This window comes from Cucurbita moschata, unplaced genomic scaffold (assembly GCF_002738365.1).
Source record: "Cucurbita moschata cultivar Rifu unplaced genomic scaffold, Cmos_1.0 Cmo_Scf00027, whole genome shotgun sequence".
Lineage (NCBI taxonomy): Eukaryota > Viridiplantae > Streptophyta > Magnoliopsida > Cucurbitales > Cucurbitaceae > Cucurbita > Cucurbita moschata.
Window position 1 is genome coordinate 789,418 of NW_019268543.1, and position 19,937 is coordinate 809,354.

General features: G+C 37.9%; 4 protein-coding genes across 10 annotated transcripts; all 4 read left to right on the forward strand.

Annotated features, from left to right (window-relative positions):
- Positions 1-25: 25 nt before the first annotated feature.
- LOC111462756 (glutamate receptor 2.5-like) lies at positions 26-3,748 on the forward strand. The gene is made up of 5 exons (XM_023106484.1): positions 26-306; positions 967-2,261; positions 2,351-2,648; positions 2,740-3,137; positions 3,235-3,748. The coding sequence occupies exons 1-5, from the start codon at positions 39-41 to the stop codon at positions 3,550-3,552; spliced, it is 2,577 nt and encodes an 858-aa protein (XP_022962252.1). The 5' UTR covers positions 26-38; the 3' UTR covers positions 3,553-3,748.
- A 47-nt stretch (positions 3,749-3,795) lies between these two features.
- Positions 3,796-8,674, forward strand: LOC111462359 (glutamate receptor 2.7-like). 4 transcript variants are annotated; one of them, XM_023105887.1, is made up of 5 exons: positions 3,796-4,265; positions 4,576-4,730; positions 5,862-7,281; positions 7,704-8,095; positions 8,193-8,674. In XM_023105887.1, the coding sequence occupies exons 1-5, from the start codon at positions 3,980-3,982 to the stop codon at positions 8,568-8,570; spliced, it is 2,631 nt and encodes an 876-aa protein (XP_022961655.1). In that variant the 5' UTR covers positions 3,796-3,979; the 3' UTR covers positions 8,571-8,674. The 4 variants fall into 4 exon arrangements, with proteins under 4 accessions (XP_022961655.1, XP_022961652.1, XP_022961653.1 ...); XM_023105884.1 differs by lacking the exons at positions 3,796-4,265; positions 4,576-4,730 and adding an exon at positions 4,846-5,645 and having other exon boundaries at positions 5,710-7,281; XM_023105885.1 differs by lacking the exons at positions 3,796-4,265; positions 4,576-4,730 and adding an exon at positions 4,846-5,645 and having other exon boundaries at positions 5,710-7,281; positions 7,704-8,080.
- Positions 8,675-8,812: 138 nt separating this feature from the next.
- Positions 8,813-13,807, forward strand: LOC111462360 (glutamate receptor 2.1-like). Of its 2 annotated transcripts, none has more exons than XM_023105888.1 (5): positions 8,813-9,074; positions 10,553-11,880; positions 12,000-12,297; positions 12,385-12,779; positions 13,429-13,807. In XM_023105888.1, exons 1-5 carry the CDS (start codon positions 8,822-8,824, stop codon positions 13,780-13,782), a joined length of 2,628 nt encoding a protein of 875 aa, XP_022961656.1. In that variant the 5' UTR covers positions 8,813-8,821; the 3' UTR covers positions 13,783-13,807. The 2 variants fall into 2 exon arrangements, with proteins under 2 accessions (XP_022961656.1, XP_022961657.1); XM_023105889.1 differs by having other exon boundaries at positions 13,435-13,807.
- Positions 13,808-14,682: 875 nt separating this feature from the next.
- On the forward strand, positions 14,683-19,078 carry LOC111462745 (glutamate receptor 2.5-like). Of its 3 annotated transcripts, none has more exons than XM_023106464.1 (5): positions 14,683-15,133; positions 16,425-17,728; positions 17,840-18,137; positions 18,220-18,614; positions 18,688-19,078. In XM_023106464.1, exons 1-5 carry the CDS (start codon positions 14,881-14,883, stop codon positions 19,030-19,032), a joined length of 2,595 nt encoding a protein of 864 aa, XP_022962232.1. In that variant the 5' UTR covers positions 14,683-14,880; the 3' UTR covers positions 19,033-19,078. The 3 variants fall into 3 exon arrangements, with proteins under 3 accessions (XP_022962232.1, XP_022962233.1, XP_022962231.1); XM_023106465.1 differs by having other exon boundaries at positions 18,668-18,797; XM_023106463.1 differs by having other exon boundaries at positions 18,701-18,797.
- Positions 19,079-19,937: the final 859 nt, after the last annotated feature.

Consider the following 19,937-nt stretch of genomic DNA (forward strand, 5'->3'; position numbering starts at 1 on the left):
AAAAAAAAAAAAAAAAAAAAAAAAAAAGAGTGCAAGAAATGATTCTTCGTAATGGCTTCTGCCGCCCCTCCTGCTTTCTGGGGTTGCTTTTGCTGTTGCTGCTGAGCTCAGAAGGACTCCACTGTCAAAGAAACCAACCAAATAATAAAACTACAAGAATTGGAGCTGTCTTCGACAGTGGCTCTCAAATTGGGAAGCAGCAGATGGTAGCCATGAAGATGGGTTTGAGGCACTTTCATTTGTCTTCTTCCTGTCATAAGTTGGAGCTTCTTCTCCATGATTCTCATCCAAACTTCACTTCTTCTGGTATTCTCCTTCAACTCTCCTTTATCTTAATCTCCTTTGTTCACATGCTCATAGTTATTTTACACAATAAAATTAAACATCCTCGTTTTCAATGGATATAAAACCTCCTTTAATATGAAAATTTGTTAAGTTATCAACATTAATGGATTTTAATTTTATGCTATGGATTCGATCAAAATGAAAATTCAAACCAAAACCTTAGTTCGGGTTAACCTAACTCATCCGTAACTCGACTTTATTTACTAGAAAAGAAGTTCATGAATTGCAATTATTTTTTCTCCAAAATAAAATAACATATTACGTGGACTAAAATTATGTTCTTATAAAAAATTCATGAATACATAGAGTAAGAGAAAAGATAGGATTTGGACGGCTACAAAATTTCATAAGTCGTTTTTTTATAATTATGTTATAAAATACCATTTGATTGGAGAGTATGTTAGGGAAAGACTTACAAGATTTCCTAATTGTTTGACTTTGGATTTAATTAATTAATATATAAACATAAATCATCAAGTGGAACATTGAATCATACAAAATTTAACAATTTCAATGATATAAAAGTTTAATAATTGTTTTAATTTGTGATTTTTTTAATACTTTATAAGTCAACTTAATCATCGTATGTAAAGAAACAGTAAGTAACCGTTTTTCCGACAGCTTTGGATCTCATTACCAACGGAGGAGTCAAAGCGGTAGTTATTGGATCAGTGAGAGCGCAGGATTTGATTGCCATCTCCGACCATGAAATTCCTGTCGGAGTTCCCATCCTTTCCATTTCAGCTACACAATTACACCCTAAAAAAATCCCATCTTTGATTCAAATGGCCAACAACATCACCCACCGCATGCAATGCATTGTTTCAATTTTGACCCATTTTCAATTGCCGCCAAAAGTCACTGTCTTTTATGAAATCACAAATATTGATCATCCCTCTGAATATTCTTCCATCTCGGTCGATCGTCTCTTCGATTCGTTTCGATTGGTAAACGTAGAGATCGATCACCGTCTGGCCTTATCTTCTTCCTCCAATCAAGCTGAAATATTGATTGAAAATGAATTGAAAAGTGCTATGAAGAGCCAAAGGAATGGGGTTTTTGTAGTAACACAACTTTCTCTAGAGCTGGCTGATCTTCTATTTACAAAAGCTAAGAAATTGAATATGGTTGGAAATGGATATACCTGGATCGTCTCAGATGATGTTTTAGATCTCATTCCCTCTTTAGATTCTTCTTCTTCTCTTTTGTACAAAATGGAAGGTGTTATTGGGTTTCGAACATATTTCAATGACACCAAAAAATCCTTCAAGAGCTTCGAAACCAAGTTTAAGAAGATGTACAATTTAGAATATCCAGAAGATAAAGAGCCAATAAAAGCAAGTATTTTCGCCGTTCGAGCTTACGACGTGGTTCGTTCCATCGCCAGAGCCATGAAAACTTTGGGAGATAATAATTTAAGCTCAAGTGATCAACTATTGGAGACAATTCTAGAGAGCAATTTTGAAGGGCTTAGTGGAATGGTGAGATTCAAGAATGGGATGTTAATATCTCGATCACCAAATTTTGAAATCATTAAAGTGGTGGATCAAAGTTACAAGCCAGTTGCTTTTTGGACACCCAAATCAGGTTTTGCTGAGAGCTTCGTGGAAAATAATAAAAAATCAGCTCTTAGATCCAACAATATGGGAAATATGGTGGGTGTAAGACATTTATCAGAAAGCTTTACCAGAGAAGATGGTGATGGAGAAAAACAATTGACATTTGCTGTTCCAGGGCAAGGAGCGTGTCAAGAATTCGTAAACGTGCACACGTTTGAGAATGGAACCGAACATTTCAGTGGATTTTCCATTGCCGTGTTTAATGAGATTATGAACAACATTAAAAATATGCCGTCCTACAAGTTTGCTCGTTTCAACCACTCATATAATGACATGATAGATGCCGTCTACGTGAAGGTAACACAACTGTTATTACTATGATATTGTCTACTCTGAGTATCAGAGTATAAGATGTGGCATCGTACTAATTGAATGTGATGTGTTAGGAATACGATGGAGCAGTGGGGGACATAACAATACTGGCAAAGCGATTTCAACAAGTGGATTTCACGGTGGCATATTTAAAGACGGACATTGTGATGGTGGTAAGGGAGAAGCATGAGAGGTGGAGAAAGTTGTGGGCTTTCATGGATGCTTTTAAGCCTCAAGTGTGGGTGTTAATACCCACAATGCATCTTTTCATTTCCTCCCTTATTTGGTTAATTGAACGTGAGAATAACGAGGAGTTGAAGGGTTTTGGAAACATGCTGTGGTTTTCTGTTTCCCTCATCTTTTACATGCAAAGTAAGTCCTTTCTTATAAACCCTTATAATACTACTTATGATCTAATAAACAACAATACATCTCCATATCTATTACTTCAATTATAATGCAGGAGAGCCCGTCAAAAATGGGTTGGCTCGGTTGGTGCTGGGGCCGTGGTTGTTTGCGATTTTCGTGGTCACGGCGAGTTTCTCAGCGAGCTTGACGTCAATGTTGACGATCTCTTGGTCTCAACCGTCGGTGACCACTGTTGAAATGTTGAAGGAGATGAATGCCACGGTTGGGTGCAATGCGGAGTCTTTCATATGCAATTATCTCAAGGATACCCTCCAATTTGAATCATCAAATATTAAGAGGATGGAGTCCTTAGATAATTACCCAAAGGCATTTGAGGATAATACCATTAAGGCTGCTTTCTTCATAAGCCCCCATGCAGATGTTTTCCTCGCAAAGAATTGCCGAGGCTACACCAAAGGCGTTTCCTCTTTCAAGCTCGGCGGGATCGGCTTTGTGAGTATCATATATATTATTCCCTTCAAAATTACACTCAAATTTGTTCATTCAAAATTAATTTTTAAAATAACCAAAATATTTTATTTCATAATAGGCATTTCCAAAGGGGTCAGATTTTGCTGCCAAGGTTTCTAAATCCATCGCCGAATTAACCCTACAAAACAATATCTCACAAATGGAAAAAACCCTACTCAACTCTTTCAATTGCCCTTCAGCTAACGAAGGAAATAGGGTGGGCTTAGGACCTCGACCTTTCCTAGGCCTATTCTTTGTTTGTGGCTCTATTGCTTTGTTCGTTTTGTTATATATTGGCCTACAATTCATGATACCCAAACTGGGGCTGGATTCAAAACTCCATTGGACCCCACAAGACCGTACCTTAGACCAGGCCTACATCCAAGAACAGTTGTAGACACATTCTACAACCCTGTTTTAGTATTGTTCATTAAATATGGAGGCGCGTTTAGATACATTCAGCTGTGATTTAGTGTTGTTTTTTGCAACAAATAATTCCAAGTCAGTGTTGTAAGTCAAGTAGGAGAGAATATTCCATCGAATGTGCTGTTTTTATTTGGAATATATATGCTTTAAAGACAATCATTCATTAATAGCTGTGGGCCAAGCAATATTGGCCACAATATAATACCTTCCTTCACTAATTTCTTTCCCATGGACCAAGACCTGTAATTATCCAACCATTTTCTTTCCAGACAAGATGCTTGCAGTCTTCTTGCATCGAAGTCTTGCGTCATTAATGCTAGAGGAAGTTTCTCATTGTCTAATTGGGTGGAGGATAAGATGTCTCACAATTTCTCATCTCCAAAACTTGACCATACACTATGTTTCCATCTCTTTACTTCTTCTGTTTGGTTGGGTTTCTGGTGTTGGATGGCTTGTGCTCAACGCCTCAGACTAATGAAACCCACCTGAGATGTTCCGGCGACCACCCAAAAAGAGCAGTGAAGATGGGAGTTATTGCTGATAATAGCTCAAGAGTGGGGAGGGAACAGATTGTAGCCATTCACATGGCTTTCAAACAATATCCTCTTTTTTCTAATTCATGCCACAAGGTTGAGTTCCTCCTCGAGGATTCTCCCGACAACTCCACTCAGGCTGTCGCTACCGGTAAGATCAACCATTTCTCTACCGCTCATTCTATCGTCACTGTTGAGAATTGTTGGGAGAGAGTCTACATTGACTAATTTAGGAGAACCCACAACAAAATCACTAGAATTTATACTCAAAGTAGACGCGACAATATCTTAAAGATTGTGAAAGAGACATGATTTCTAACCATCAACTTATTCAATCCTAAAACTTTGAAATTCCTAAAAAAGAAAAAAATTCCAAATGTTAATTAAATATATCAAAATTGTTCAAAGTTTTTTTTTTTTTTTTTTTTTTTTTATAATCTAATTGTTTATCTGTATAACAGCTTTAAATCTAATTACACACAAAAGAGTGAAAGCCATGATTGGAACATTGACAAGGGAGGAAGTATCTTCAATCTTTGAGCTCCACAAAGCCTCCAAGAATATCCCTATCATATCGTTATCTTCAGCTTCCATAGTACCACCACCGACGAAGCAGATTCCGACGTCATTTCTTCAAATGGCTAACGATATCACCCAACAAATACGGTGCCTTGCAGCCATTGTTGGTGAATTCGTTCCTTGGAATAAGCGGACTTGAGATAAGTCGGGCTTGGATTTGACCAAGCACACTCTTGTCCCATCACATTAATGCTCCCAACTTGGGCAACACATTAATGCCCCCACTTGATCACAAGCTCGCGCAACCAATTGTTTTGAAATGGTTTAATAATTCTCTAAGTCTGTCCATATGTTCGATAGTTTAGTTGCGATGTAGTGCGCCTGTTTTTCCTTGTTTCTTCCGAACTCCCTTCCTAGCAAGGTGGAGAAAATTTGTAACGTGTGGACTCGTCTTTACTCATTTATTTTGATTCTATCTTGTACTAAAGTTTTCCATTTTGTAGTAGAAAAAAGACCGACAAAACCCCTCTCGTTCCCAAAATTCCAACTTGAAAGGTAAGTGTTTGAAAGAATCGTCCAACACAATCTCCTTAGCCCCTTCCCCTTTCTCTTTCAAAATTCAATGCCCAAAACTGGTATTTTCCTCATATAATTGTCAGCAGATGATTATATTTGTTATTAGTCCAAAACCCTGAAAAAAAAATACAACAAGTTATCATGTTCCGGGCTCTTTGCTTCTTTTGCTTAGCGGTTGGGTTTGTCCTGTTGGACGGATCCTCCACAGAAGCTAAGACTAATGAAACCCACGAAACCCACTTGAGATGTGATTCCAACAACCCAAAAAGAGGTGTAAGGATGGGAGTTATTGCTGATAATAGCTCAAGGGTGGGGCGAGAACAGATTGTGGCCATTCAGATGGCTTCCAAACATTATCGTTTTCTTAATTCATGCCATTCAGTGGAGCTTCTCCTTGTGACTTCGCCGGATAACTCCGCCCACGCAACCGCTGCAGGTAACATCCACCTTCCCTCAACCTCATTTATTAAAAAATACATAACTATTTACTTTCATACCAGCTTTTGATCCAACTACCAACAAAGAAGTGGAAGCCATGTTTGGAACATTGACTAGGGAGGAAGTATCTTCAATCTTCGAGCTTCATAAAGCCTCGATGAATATCGCTATAATGTCGTTACGTTCAGCTTCCTTAGTACCGCCACAGACGAACCCAATTCAGACGTCGTCGTTTATTCAAATGGGTAACGATATCACCCACCAACTGCAATGCATTGCAGCCATAGTTGGCAAATTCCAGTGGCAGAGAGTTACTGCTCTGTACGAGCAGAGGAATAACGACTTTACGACCAATCTGGCAATTCTAAAGCTCCTCTCTGATTCACTTCGAGATGCCAACTCAGAGATTGAAAATCACATTGCTTTCTCTTTATCAGATCCTAAGCTACTCATCGAAGAGAAGCTTATGAACCTTAGCAGTAACAGTAACAGAGTGTTCATTTTGGTGCAATCTTCAATGGAGTTAGCCACCCTTCTCTTCAAAAAAGCAACCAAATTGAACATGATGACAAATGGGTACGTGTGGATTGTTGCGGATGAGATGGCCAACCTTCTTGATTCTTTAGATTCCTCTGTTTTCCATAACTTACAAGGCGTAATTGGGTGTAAGATCAATTATGGAGAAAGAAGAAGGTCTTTCAAGAAATTCAAAACCCAATTCCGGAGGGATTATTTATCTGAATTCCCAGAAGAAGAAGGACAAGGTGAGCCAAGTATCTTTGCACTTCGAGCTTACGATGCATATTGGGCCATTGCCTCCACCATGGACAAGTTGCAAGGAAATGAATGGGCGCAGAAAGTGGTTGAAAGTAAATTTGAAGGTGTAAGCGGTGTGGTCAGCTTTAAGAATGGCATATTGTCACAATTACCCATCTTCCAAATCATTAACGTTGTGGGTAAAAGCTATAGAGAGATTGCATATTGGTCCCCAGAATTTGGATTTTGTGATAAATTACCCCAACAAACAAGAGCAGGAAACGTAACCATCGATTCATGGGGCCTAGTGGTGTGGCCAGGTAACGGCAGAAGGGTGCCAAGGGGATGGGATTTTAGGTACGGAAAGAAGGTATTGAAGTTGGGGGTTCCAACCACGGCTACTTTCCTTGATATGGTTCATGTGAACTATAATCACACGGATGGGGCGCCTCCTCATATCGCGGGATACTCCATTTCTGTGTTTAAAGCAGTTGCACACAATTTGCCTTACTTTTTGCCGTACGAGTTGGTTCCCTACAATGGGACTTACGATAGTTTGATGCAAAAAGTGGAGAAAAAGGAGTTTGATGGAGCCATAGGAGACTTTGGGATAGTGGCGCATCGACTCCAGTATGTGGAATTTTCTGAGCCATATTTGGAAAATGCAGTGGTGATGATAGTGAAGGAGAAGCCATTGGAGTGGACGCAATTATGGCTTTTCATGAAAGCTTTCAATGCACAAATGTGGCTCATAATGCTTTCCATGCATATATTTGTAAGCTCTGTCATTTGGCTGATTGAGCGCGAACATAATGATGCATTGAGGGGTTTTGGAAACATGCTGTGGTTCTCTGTGTCTGTCCTTTTTTATGCCCATGGTAAGTATTTTATTTGCATGCAACTTCTCATGCTTTTGCTTTTGCGTTCGCCTTCGCAACAATTCCCGACAATCCTCCCCTTTGAGGCCTATAAGTCATCGAACAATAGCCTCTCATTAATCGATGCTCGACTCCTCTTTAGAGTCCTCAAACAAAGTACACCCTTTGATTCGACGCTTGAGTCACTTTTGACTACACCTTCGAGATTCACTATGATTCTATTGACAGACATGACTGCTCTAATAACATGTTAGAAATAATAAGTCTTCAAAACGGTATGATATTATTCAATTTGAACATAAGCTTTCATGCTTTTGTTTTGGGCGTCTCAAAAGGCCTCGTACCAAAAAGGTCTCGTAACAATGGAGATGTATTCATTTCTTATAAACTCATAATAATAAGATGTATTGAATGAATTGCAGGAGAACCAATAAAGAGTGGATTGGCTCGATTGGTGTTGGGGCCATGGCTATTCGCCATCCTCATAATAACATCTAGTTTCACAGCCAGCCTGTCGTCCATGATGACAATCACCATGTCCAAACCACCGGTTTACGACATTGAATCACTGAAACTGAAGAATGCGACAGTGGGATGCACACAAAACTCTATAGTGATGCGATTCTTATCTCAGGCCTCTATTCCCCCAGAGAATGTGAAACAACTCCCCTCCGTGGATTTGTTCCCAATCGCCTTGGAAACGGGAGAGATCCAAGCGGCCCTTCTCACAGCTCCTCATGCAAGAATCTTCCTCGCTAAGTACTGCAAAGGCCTCACCAAACTCACCCTCTTCAACCTGGTCGGCATGGGTTTTGTAATCTATACACTAACTTACCTTCTTCTTCATTATTCTCTCTTATTTAATTTAATTTAATTTCAAAATCATGGTTTGGGTTTATGCATGTATGCAGGCTTTTCCCAAAGGATCTCCCCTCACTTTGGACATATCCTTGTCAATCGCGGAGCTGATCGAAAGAAGAGAAATGCCGGATTTCGAGGCCACATTGCTATCTACTTTCAATTGCTCAAACCACAAAAGCTTAGACGGGGGATCGGGTTTAGGACCCGGTCCTTTTGCCGGGCTGTTCCTGTTTTCAGGTGTCATTGCCTCCATCGCAGTTTTATTCACAGCTACTCATCTCGCATTAATGAAGCTGCGGTGGATCCAAAACCCCTTTTCAACCAAAAACCCCTTTTCAGCCAAAAACCCCTTTTCAACCAAAACCCATTTCCCCAATTGGTTTGCTTTTAAACACTCCTCTTCATCAATCCTTCAACCTATGAAATGAAAAGAAAAATAGAAGATAATCTCAGTCAACGCAACTGTAGTTTTGGTAATCAATTTTGTATCATCAAATCCCATTATATATATAAAAAAAAACTAATTTTGATGCTCTTCCACTCTCCTTCGTCCCCTCCTCCCCCAAACTCACATAGGTTGAACCGTTCAACCTCAACAAAATTGTTTTAAAAACAGAGCTATATAACTATCTGTTTATCAAACCCGACTGAGTTTGGAAAGCGTTGAAATTGCAAGGCCATGGGTACAACAAAGCCTTGGGTTTCCTGTTTTGTGGGGTTTCTATTTCTGTTGCTTCAGGTGAAGATGGAAGAAGGCAAGGCAATAAACAGCCATGTGGGTGGCGTTACAGATCAGAGTTCGAGGATTGGGAGACAACACAAGATAGCCATGGAAATGGCTCTCCATTCCTTCCCCTTTTCAACTTCCTTTCCAAAGTTGAAGCTACTTCATAACGACTCAAATGGCAACTCGGCTCGCGCTATGACTTCTGGTAAGTTTCTGGATTTCCAACTCACCTTCTTCTCTCTGGATAAAACCGTACCAAAAAAATTACAACCCAGTCAACCCAAGAAAGCTTTTTTATATATTATAACTTTGCATCTAAAAGAGTAACTTTTTAAAAAGTTTACTTTTCACAAACTTCCTTAACCATAAATTTTGAGAACTAACACTAATACCCTTTCACTTTTTTAGAAAGAAAAAAAGAAAAAAAAAATATATATGTATATTGAAGTATACTCGAAGTTGTTAGGAATCACAAACTTCAGCACTGTTATGATATTGTCCACTTTGAGTGTCAGAGCCTTCCCCGAGGCCTCATTTTAGAGAGCTCTCGAACAATCTTCCCTTAATCGAAACCGAGGCTCGACTCCTTCTCTAGAGTTATCGAACAAAGTACACATTTTGTTCGACACTTGAGTCACCTTTGAGGCTCACAACTTTACTGTTTAACACTCGGGGATTTTCTATAAGTGGTTTAGTCAAAGTCATAGCTCTAATACTATGTTAGGAATCACGAACCTTCGCAATGATATGATATGATCCACTTTGAGCATAAACTCTCGTGATTTTGCTTTTTCTTTCTCCAAAAGGTCTCATGCCAATGGAGATGGCGTTTTTTAGTTATAAATTCATGATCTTCCTCTTAATTAGTCAATCTGAGACTACTTCTCTCAATAATTCTCGAGTTTATTTATTATTATTATTTTTGAAAATTGGCTAATATCTCAGTTCAATGAAGAAATCATGCCTGTGCTGAGATATGAAGGAATTGATGCATTAAAATAATATTTCTTGGGTTTTTTAAATACTAAAAATTTGTAGGTTTCAAAATAAAACAAAATACTTGAATTAGATACCTCACCTAATTCCATTTTTTTTTATTTTGTTCAAAGATCTCACAATCTTCTCAATTTATTATTTGCAATTTGATCAATAATATTATTTTGTTACGAATGAGGATGCTACATAAGTCATTATATATTCTATTATAATTTAAAAAATATAAAATAGTTTGTTTACATTTTAAATTTTGAAAGCAACTCCAAAAATTTAGGATAATCTCACTAACTTGATTTCTTTTTCCAACATTTTGTTAGGGTGACATGATAATAATTATTAACTACAAGGCGGGTTACGTGGCATTTAACGACTTATTAAAAGAGAATTTATTTTAATTTATTAGGACTAAATATTAAAATTAAATTAAATTAATAAAAGAAAAGAAAAAACAAATCCAAAAATCATAATCATCAGCCTTTTCGTCTTCTTCTTGGCATTCAACAAGATCAATTTAATTTAACTTTTAAATAAAAAACAAACAGACAAAACACCACAAGAAGAAGAAAAAAGAAAATTATAAAGGAGGAAGAAGAAATTAAATTAGCATTTTCACCATAAAATTATTTTCTTAGAGCTGTTAAATATTCTCAAATTAGAGCTGTAATTTATATTTATTTTCCATTTCAGCTTTGGATCTGATTAGCAGGAAAGAAGTGCGTGCCATTCTTGGAGGATTTACTTTCCAAGAAATGCAATTTATCTTCGAGATTAACAAAACCAGCGTCGATATTGCCACCATATCGCTCCCAGTTGCTGCTTCTGTTCCTCCTCTGTTGCCGCCGCCTTCCTTCATTCAAATGGCTCACCACATCACCTTCCACATGCAGTGCGCAGCCGCCCTCGTCGGACATTTTCAGTGGCATAAAGTTACCGTAATCTACGAGAACAGAAACGACATGTCGATCAACATGGAGGCCTTGACTCTCCTCTCCAACGAACTTAGAGTTTTCAATGCAGAGATTGAGCAGATCTCTGCCTTCTCTTCCTCGCATACAGAAGCCATGATTGAGGAGAAGCTCAAAAGTCTCATGGGTCGTGAGAGGAACAGGGTGTTCATTGTGGTGCAATTTTCCATAGAGTTGGCCAAACTCCTCTTTCACAGAGCAAAAAGAATGAAAATGATGGATAATGGATTCTTTTGGATTGTTGGAGATGAGATATCCAGTCTTCTGGATTCTTTGGATTCATCTAATTTCTATGACATGCAGGGGGTCATTGGGTTTCGAACTTATGTTGACCATACCAAAGATTCATTCAAGAAATTCAGAAGCAAATTCCGTAGAATGTATCGTTTAGAATATCAGCATCATGATGAAGAAGAGGAAGAGGAGGAGAAAAATTCGGAGCCGAGCATCTTTGCCCTTCGGGCTTACGACGCATCATGGGCCGTGGCCGCAGCCGTGCATAAATTGCAAGGAAATTTCAGCAACAAACAACTGTTGAAGCAAATCCTAGCCACTGAATTTGAAGGGCTTAGTGGGAACATAAGATTCGAGAATGGTACGTTGAAACAACCACCCACTTTTGAAATCATTTACGTGGTGGGTAAGAGCTACAAAGAGATGGGTTATTGGAGACAAAAGGTTGGATTTTTCAAAAGCTTGATGGAAGATGAAGAAATTATGAGCATTATAAACGAAAGAACTAGAAATGGAGTTTTGGAATTTCCAAGATTGGTTTGCTGGGAAGGAAATGAACAAACAGGATTGAAACGACGGATAAATATTGATTCGAATTCTAAAGTATACAGAGTTTTAAAAATTGGAGTTCCAGCCAACAATACATTTCACGAATTTGTGAAAGTATCTTACGATCACATCAATGGGATTTACATCTCTGGATATTCCATCTTTGTGTTTGAAGCTGTCGTAAAAAACCTGCCTTATCCATTGCATTACCAGTTGGTCCCCTTCCATGGTTCCTATGATGAATTGGTAAAGCAAGTCCACGCAAAGGTAAATAAAGGGGGGAAACCAAACATTTCTTCTATACACTTTCGTTTTTCAGTAATTCTTAGTATATAATCGAAAAGATTGGTCTATTTATATGAAAATGCTCTGTTTTTTTGTATCAGGGTTTGGATGCTGCAGTGGGAGATATCGGAATATTTGCAGACCGATTTCAATATGTGGACTTCACAGAGTCATATATGGTGTCTGGGCTTCTTATGATAGTGAAAGAAGAGAAAAGGGATTGGAAAGAAATATGGGTATTCATGAAAACATTTTCTACGACAATGTGGATAATATTGCCACTGTCCCATATGTTTATAATCTCTGTTGTGTGGTTTGTTAGGCCAGAAAGTGAAGGGTTGAAATCAGGATTCGGTGATATGCTCTGGTTTGCAATATCTGTCCTTTTTAACGCAAATGGTAAGATTATCATTATTGTTATTATTATTTGGGTGTTTGAAACTGTTGCCTATGAACAACAACAAATTGTCATAAATGCATATGCAGGGGACGAAGTGGATGGTGCCTTAGCTCGGCTGGTGTTAGGGCCATGGTTGATCGTAATTCTTGTGGTATCCTCATGTTTCAGTGCAAGTCTTACCTCACTGATGACAGTTTCGGGATTCGCTCCATCAGTTGTTGATATTGAAACATTGAGGCAAACAAACGCAACTGTGGGCTGCAACTTTAATTCTTTCATCATGCGATATCTAACCAATGTCTTGCACATCCCTCCTGATAATATTAAGACCCTCGCTACCATTGATGATTATCCAAAGGCCTTTGACAACGGAGACATTCAAGCAGCTTTCTTCATAACTCCCCATGCCAAGGTCTTTCTTGCCAGGTACCGCAAAGGCTACACCACAGCAGCTACTTTCGATCTGGGTGGCATCGGTTTCGTAAGTTTAATTCATATTAATTTATAATCTCTTTCTATGTTTTAGTAATGAGATTAATTGAAACAATATATGTGATATCACACCTCTGTTGTAGAAGGGAAGAAAATATTCCTTACACGAGCGTGGAAACCTCTTCCCCATACACACGTTTTTTAGGGGAAACCCAAAATGAAAAGTTTAAAGATGACAATATTTGTGAGTGATGAGTTTGAGCTGTTACAAATGGTGTCAGAGTCAGACACCGGGCAATGTGCCAGCAAAAATGCTGGCCCCAAGGGGGTGTATTGTGAGATTTCACATCTGTTGGATTCCCGACAGGGTGTAGAAACCTCTCCCCAGCATTTTAAAACCTTGAGGGGATGCCCAAAAGAGAAAGCTCAAAGAGGACAATATCTAATAGTATGGATTTGAGCGGTTACAAATGGTTTTAGAGCCAGACACCAGACAATGGTTGGCTCCAAGGGGGTGGATTGCGAGATCCCACATCGGTTGGAGAGGAGAACGAAACATTCTTTATCGTGGCGTGGAAACCTCCCACGCATTTTAAAACCTCGAAGGAAAATCCAAAAGAAAAAGTTTTAAAAAAACAATATTTACTCGCGGTGAGTGAGTTTGAACTGTTACAATATAGCTCACGATTCAACTTTAGCTGCAGGCTTTTCCAAAAGGTTCAACTTTAGCAGTGGACATATCGACATCGATCATTGAACTAATAGAGAGAAGAAAGATGCCACAGTTAGAAACAATGTTGTCCACCTTCAATTTTTCTTTATCGAGCCAAGTTGATGAGACGTCGAGTTTGGGGCCTTGGCCTTTCGCAGGTTTATTCATCATTTCAGGAAGTATTGCTCTTGTAGTACTGCTATGTTCCGTTCTCAAACGGGTTAGAATCTGGTGGCGCCATAGACGTGCACAACTCAAACCCATGGACGATAGAAATGGCCATGCGCAAGACCGTCCCCAGGGCCAGCCAAATGATCCACCAAATACTAAACATAGCTAGCTAACCCAACTGTCCTATAATTGACTTCCACCTATATATAAACTCTCATATGTAAGAATAATATATATATTTATATGGTAATGTTACATTTATTTTTCATTTCCCCTATTGACTTCTAATAATGAGCGTTCTTTACTTTAGCGGTTGGGATCTAGGTCTGACTCTATCTCTGGGTGGAAGCTGCCATGAGATCTAGACCGCGAGCTTCTGTGGGTCACGCACTTGGGTACTAGGTTCGATCCAAACTCAGATTCAACCTGATTTCGATGATGATCTGCGGGTGTTTTCTTCTTCGCCCGACTCTCTACGTTTCGAAAAAGAAAATGAAAACCAATGAATTTCTTCCTTTTCTTGCCCTTATGTCGTGAGGAGGGACAAGAAGACCTAAACAAGGGGATCCCTCCAACCTAATATAATACAATACAATATAATATAATATATGGTGGAATCATATTAATTTTAACTTCAACCAAATAAATAATTTGTATTTTCAATTGAATTTCTTGTATCTTCATTCAACTCTCTCCCAGGGCCAATATTTCTTCCACCAACTTTCCTTTTAAGCTTCCACCAACAAATCTTACTTCAATATAATAACCATATTTTAAACTTTATTGTATTTGAGCTGCTAATCACTCTTAATTAATTATTATTATTCCCAGTACAATATTATTCATTCTTCTTTCTACACTGCACTGTACACGGGATTTGCAGTATTAAACTAGATATTGGTTGGGTTGAATTGCTCAAAATAAAGAATCAACGCCTGCTTTCTCATTAATTAATAATTACAATTATGTTTAAATCATTAAGCTTACACTATCTTTTCCAGAGCTACTAATATAAAATATATCATTTTCGATATCTTCACCTATAGTGGTACAAAAACAAGAAAAAACTATCTTGATGTTCTTCCACTCGCCTTCCTCCCCTCCTCCTCCAAACTCACATACTTTGAACCGTTCAGCCTCAACAAATTTATTTAAGACGCAAAATTTTAATACTAAATGTGGGTTTTATCAGATTTTTTCAATCACCTATTTAACTATCTGTTTATCAAACCCGACCATGTATGGAAAGTGTTGAAATTGCAAGGCCATGGGTACAACAAAGCCTTGGGTTTCCACTTTTGTGGGGTTTCTATTTCTGTTGCTTCTGGTGATGATGGAAGAAGGCAAGGCAATAAACAGCCATGTGGGTGGCGTTACAGATCAGTGTTCGAGGATTGGAAGACAACAGAAGATAGCCATGGAAATGGCTCTCCATTCCTTCCCCTCTTCAACTTCCTTTCCAAAGTTGGAGCTGCTTCATAACCATTCGAATGCCAACTCCGCCCGTGCTATAACTTCGGGTAAGTTTTTGTATTGTCTTACTCGCGTTTCATAAGTAATTATTGAAACGAGGAGTCTCACACTAGCTAATTCTGAGAAAGATCATGAGTTTATAAGTAAGAATACTATTTTCATTGTTACGAAACCTTTTTTTACAAAATAAAAGCAAAGTAATAAAAGTTTATGTTGAAAGTAGACAATATTATAGGATTAAGTACGGTCAGAGTTATTAATGAACTCCTAAACTTACAAACGGATCAACCTTTTTTCCCCTATTTTTAACTAATCAGCCTTTTGAAGACTTGTATCATATTTTAGTAAGATTTTAAAATTTTTAAAAATAAGTTTTAGATTTTTTTTCTAATTTAGCTATAAATTCAAAAAAAAAATCATGAAATTATAGAACCAAACCATAATTTTTAAAAACCAAATAATTATAAGCCAACTCTAATTAATTTTTGTTTTCAAAGCCCTCTAAAATGCTAACCGTTTTAATACATAAGAAATAGTAAATTGAAGTAAATTCCGAGCTAAAAGATTTGCTTTTAAAATGAAACGGAATATTTGAGTTAGATACATCTCGCATAATTTCATTTTTTTTATTTTGTCGAACATCTTATAATCTTCTCAATTTATTAATTGAAATTTGAAGGCTTCATTTTGATCGAGAATATATTTCTTAAAAATGACAAATATACACAAGTCGTTATCTTGTTATAATTTAAGATAAATACGCTTGATTAATTAAATTTGACTTCCGTTGGAATCTTTTAATTTTAAATTTTAAATTTGAAGTATTTAACTCCAAACAACTAACAGGAAACTAACTTGATTTTTTTTCAAGCTGACAAGAAATATTTATTAACTATGACACCGGTGTGAGTTTAAGACTTATTTTAAAAGAATTTAATTTAATTTATTACATAAAATAAATTGAATTAACAACAAAATATTAAATAAAAAAACAAATCCAAGAAGCATGAGCATGTTCGTCATCTTCTTGCCTCCCAACAAGATTAATTTTATTTTAAACAAAAACAAACAAACAGATAATAAGGTGATGTTAAGTCAAGCTCATAACTTAATATATTTATGTCATGTCAATATCAAAATTAATTCATAGAAAAATGTGTAGTTATCAACACTAAATATGTCAAAGTTAACAACAAGAACAGAATAATATTTCACCAAATATGATGTGACTTAAACTTTATAGTTGCTTTTATAGTTCATCGCTCGAGGATTCATATATGAATACCAATGATTTGGTCATACTAATGATTCTCTAATTAGTATTATAATTTATTTCAGCTTTGGATTTGATTAGCAGCAAAGAAGTGAGTGCCATTCTTGGAGCATTTACTTTCCAAGAAATGCAATTAATCTCCGAGATTAACAAAACCAGCGTTGATATTGCCATCATATCGCTCCCAGTTGCTGCTTCTGTTCCTCCTCTATTGCCGCCGCCTTCCTTCATTCAAATGGCTCACCACATCACCTTCCACATGCAGTGTGCAGCCGCCCTCGTCGGACATTTTCAGTGGCATAAAGTTACTGTAATCTATGAGAACAGAAACGACATGTGGATCAACATGGAGGCCTTGACTCTCCTCTCCAACGAACTTAGAGTTTTCAATGCAGAGATTGAGCAGATCTCTGCCTTCTCTTCCTCGCATACAGAAGCCGTGATTGAGGAGAAGCTCAAAAGTCTCATGGGTCGTGACAGGAACAGGGTGTTCATTGTGGTGCAATTTTCCATAGAGTTGGCCAAACTCCTCTTTCACAGAGCAAAAAGGATGAACATGATGGATAATGGATTCGTTTGGATTGTTGGAGATGAGATATCCAGTCTTATGGATTCTTCAGATTCCTCTCATTTCTATAACATGCAGGGTGTCATCGGGTTTCGAACTTATTTTAACCATTCCAAAGATTCATTCAAGAAATTCAGAAGAAAATTCCGTAGAATGTATCGTTTAGAATATCACCATCATGATGAAGAAGAGGAAGAGGAGGAGAAAAGTGCGGAGCCGAGCATCTTTGCCCTTCGAGCTTACGACGCATCATGGGCCGTGGCCGCAGCCATGGATAAATTGCAAGGAAATTTCAGCAACAAACAACTGTTGAAGCAAATTCTAGCCACTGAATTTGAAGGCCTTAGTGGTAGCATAGGATTCGAGAATGGTACGTTGAAGCAACCACCCACTTTTGAAATCATTTACGTGGTGGGTAAGAGCTACAAAGAGATGGGATTCTGGAGACAAAAGGTGGGATTTTTCAACAGCTTGATGGAAGATGAAGAAATTAGAAATGGGGTTTTGGAATTTCCAAGATTCGTTTTCTGGGAAGGGAATGAACAAACAGGATTGAAACGACGGATGAATCTTGACTCTAATTCTGAAGTACCCAGAATCTTAAAAATTGGAGTTCCAGCCAACAATACTTTTCACGAATTTGTGAAAGTATCATACGATCACATCAATGGGGTTTACATCTCTGGATATTCCATTTCTGTGTTTGAAGCTGTCGTAAAAAACCTGCCTTATCCATTGCATTACCACTTGGTTCCCTTCAATGGCTCCTATGATGAATTGGTAAAGCAAGTCCACCCAAAGGTAAATAAAGGGTGAAAACAAAACATTTCTTCTATACACTTAATAAATTCTTAGTTTATAATCGAAAAGATATATCTATTTATATGAATATGCTCTGTTTTTTTGTATCAGGGTTTGGATGCTGCAGTGGGAGATATCGGAATATTTGCAGACCGATTTCAATATGTGGACTTCACAGAGTCATATATGGTGTCTGGGCTTCTTATGATAGTGAAAGAAGAGAAAAGGAATTGGAAAGAAATATGGGTCTTCATGAAAACATTTACTACCACAATGTGGATAATATTGCCATTGTCCCATATGTTCATAATCTCTGTTGTCTGGTTTGTTAGGCCAGAAAGTGAAAGGTTGAAATCAGGAATCGGCGACATGCTCTGGTTTGCAATATCTGTCGTCTTTAACGCACATAGTAAGATCAACAACCAAAATTTGTTTTTGAGTACTTTTTTCCTGTCTAAAACAACCAAAAATTGTTATGAATGCACATGCAGGGGAAGAGGTGGGCGGTGGTTTAGCTCGGCTGGTGTTAGCGCCATGGCTGTTTGTAATTCTTGTGGTAACCTCAAGTTTCACTGCAAGCCTTACCTCCATGATGACAGTGTCGAGATTTGCTCCCTCGGTTGTAGATATTGAAACATTGAGGCAAACAAACGCAACTGTGGGCTGCAACTTTCATTCCTTTATCATGCGATATCTAAACAACGTCTTGCAGATTTCTCCTGATAATATTAAGACCCTCTCTTCCATTGATGATTATCCAAAGGCCTTTGACAATGGAGAAATTCAAGCAGCTTTCTTCATAACTCCTCATGCCAAGGTCTTTCTTGCTAAGTACTGCAAAGGCTACACCACAGCAGCTACTTTCGATCTGGGTGGCATCGGTTTTGTAAGTTTAATTAATAATCTCTTTCGATGTTTCAGTAATGATTTTTAATAAAGGAAGAGTTTTTATGGTGCAGGCTTTTCCAAAAGGTTCAACTTTAGCTGTGGACGTGTCGACATCGATCATTGAACTAATTGAGAGAAGAAAAATGCCGCAATTAGATACAATGTTGCTGTCTACCTTCAATTGTTCTCTATTAAGCCAAGTTGATGGGACGTCGCGTTTGGGGCCTTGGCCTTTCGCAGGTTTGTTCATCGTTTCAGGAAGTATTGCTCTTGGAGTACTGCTATGTACTGTTGTGAAACGGGTTGGGGATTGGCGGCGCCGTGGACACGCACATGTCAAACCCTTGGACGATGGAGTTGGCCTTGCGGATGGTGAACCAAATATTACAATTCAATTGGCGTATGTTGCAAAATAAACTAACAATTCTAAAGTTATCCACAAGTTTGGTGAAATCAAATCCTAACTATTGTGCTAATTTTTTTTAAGTTTACTTTCAAATATATTGCCGTCATTTAAAAACGCATCTACTAGAGACATTTGATGTAGATTCTCATTATGTATGAACAAATATGATTGTAGTTCCAAATTTTTTAAATTGATGAAAATCTTGCAGCGTGATATAAAAGAAAGCGATAGAGAGAAATTTGGTAGGTGGGCCATGAGATAATTACGTAGAAAACGTGGAGAAAAGTGAAAATTCCATAAAAGTAATGTAATTAGAAGAAAAAGGGTTGATTCAGTGAAAAATAACTGATAAGTTTGAAAAGATTAGAAGTGGATCCCCAAATATAGATTTAGATTAGGAATCAAAATTCATGCCGTCTTTGTTTCTCAAACGCGGGACCACGCAAATTCCATGACGCCACCTGTCCATTTATCAAAACCCCCCAAGAAAACAGCTGACCCAATTTTCAATTTTTTATTTCTTGTTAAAAAAAATTCAATCTAATATCCCCTTCCCCATTTTCACTCTCGTCGCGTGACTCACACGATCCAATCCACTGAAAGCAGAATAACACCTCATAGGGCGCGTGGCACGTGATTCCATACGAGCAATAACGGCACGTAGGTCCGAGATTTTGGCTTTGTATTGATCTCCGCCGACACATCTGGCTTTACCGGCGCGCCTTTTTTCTTTTCCTATTCCCAATTCTTCCTCTCTCCTTAGAAGCCTTCAATTTGGTGTGTAAAAAGCTGGGAGTGATTAAAATGGTGGAAAGATTCCAGTAAATTGCGAGGAAAACGATGGCGTAGATCCCACTCAATTCCCCAGAAGCAAAAGAAAAAAAAAAAAAAAAAAAAAAAAAAAAAAAAAAAACC

What these genes read in the sequence shown, in the direction of transcription:
- LOC111462756 (XM_023106484.1), top strand. Translation starts at nt 39, where the DNA reads ATGATTCTTCGTAATGGCTTCTGCCGCCCCTCCTGCTTTCTGGGGTTG. An exon ending in TAGATGCCGTCTACGTGAAG is followed by an intron (nt 2,262 to 2,350) that starts GTAACACAACTG and finishes GTGATGTGTTAG; the next exon opens with GAATACGATGGAGCAGTGGG. An exon ending in CCTCATCTTTTACATGCAAA is followed by an intron (nt 2,649 to 2,739) that starts GTAAGTCCTTTC and finishes ATTATAATGCAG; the next exon opens with GAGAGCCCGTCAAAAATGGG.
- LOC111462359 (XM_023105884.1), top strand. Translation starts at nt 5,351, where the DNA reads ATGTTCCGGGCTCTTTGCTTCTTTTGCTTAGCGGTTGGGTTTGTCCTG. An exon ending in CGCCCACGCAACCGCTGCAG is followed by an intron (nt 5,646 to 5,709) that starts GTAACATCCACC and finishes CTTTCATACCAG; the next exon opens with CTTTTGATCCAACTACCAAC. An exon ending in TGTCCTTTTTTATGCCCATG is followed by an intron (nt 7,282 to 7,703) that starts GTAAGTATTTTA and finishes AATGAATTGCAG; the next exon opens with GAGAACCAATAAAGAGTGGA.
- LOC111462360 (XM_023105888.1), top strand. Translation starts at nt 8,822, where the DNA reads ATGGGTACAACAAAGCCTTGGGTTTCCTGTTTTGTGGGGTTTCTATTT. An exon ending in GGCTCGCGCTATGACTTCTG is followed by an intron (nt 9,075 to 10,552) that starts GTAAGTTTCTGG and finishes TTTCCATTTCAG; the next exon opens with CTTTGGATCTGATTAGCAGG. An exon ending in ATCTGGGTGGCATCGGTTTC is followed by an intron (nt 12,780 to 13,428) that starts GTAAGTTTAATT and finishes ATTCAACTTTAG; the next exon opens with CTGCAGGCTTTTCCAAAAGG.
- LOC111462745 (XM_023106464.1), top strand. Translation starts at nt 14,881, where the DNA reads ATGGGTACAACAAAGCCTTGGGTTTCCACTTTTGTGGGGTTTCTATTT. An exon ending in TAAAGCAAGTCCACCCAAAG is followed by an intron (nt 17,729 to 17,839) that starts GTAAATAAAGGG and finishes TTTTTGTATCAG; the next exon opens with GGTTTGGATGCTGCAGTGGG. An exon ending in ATCTGGGTGGCATCGGTTTT is followed by an intron (nt 18,615 to 18,687) that starts GTAAGTTTAATT and finishes TTTATGGTGCAG; the next exon opens with GCTTTTCCAAAAGGTTCAAC.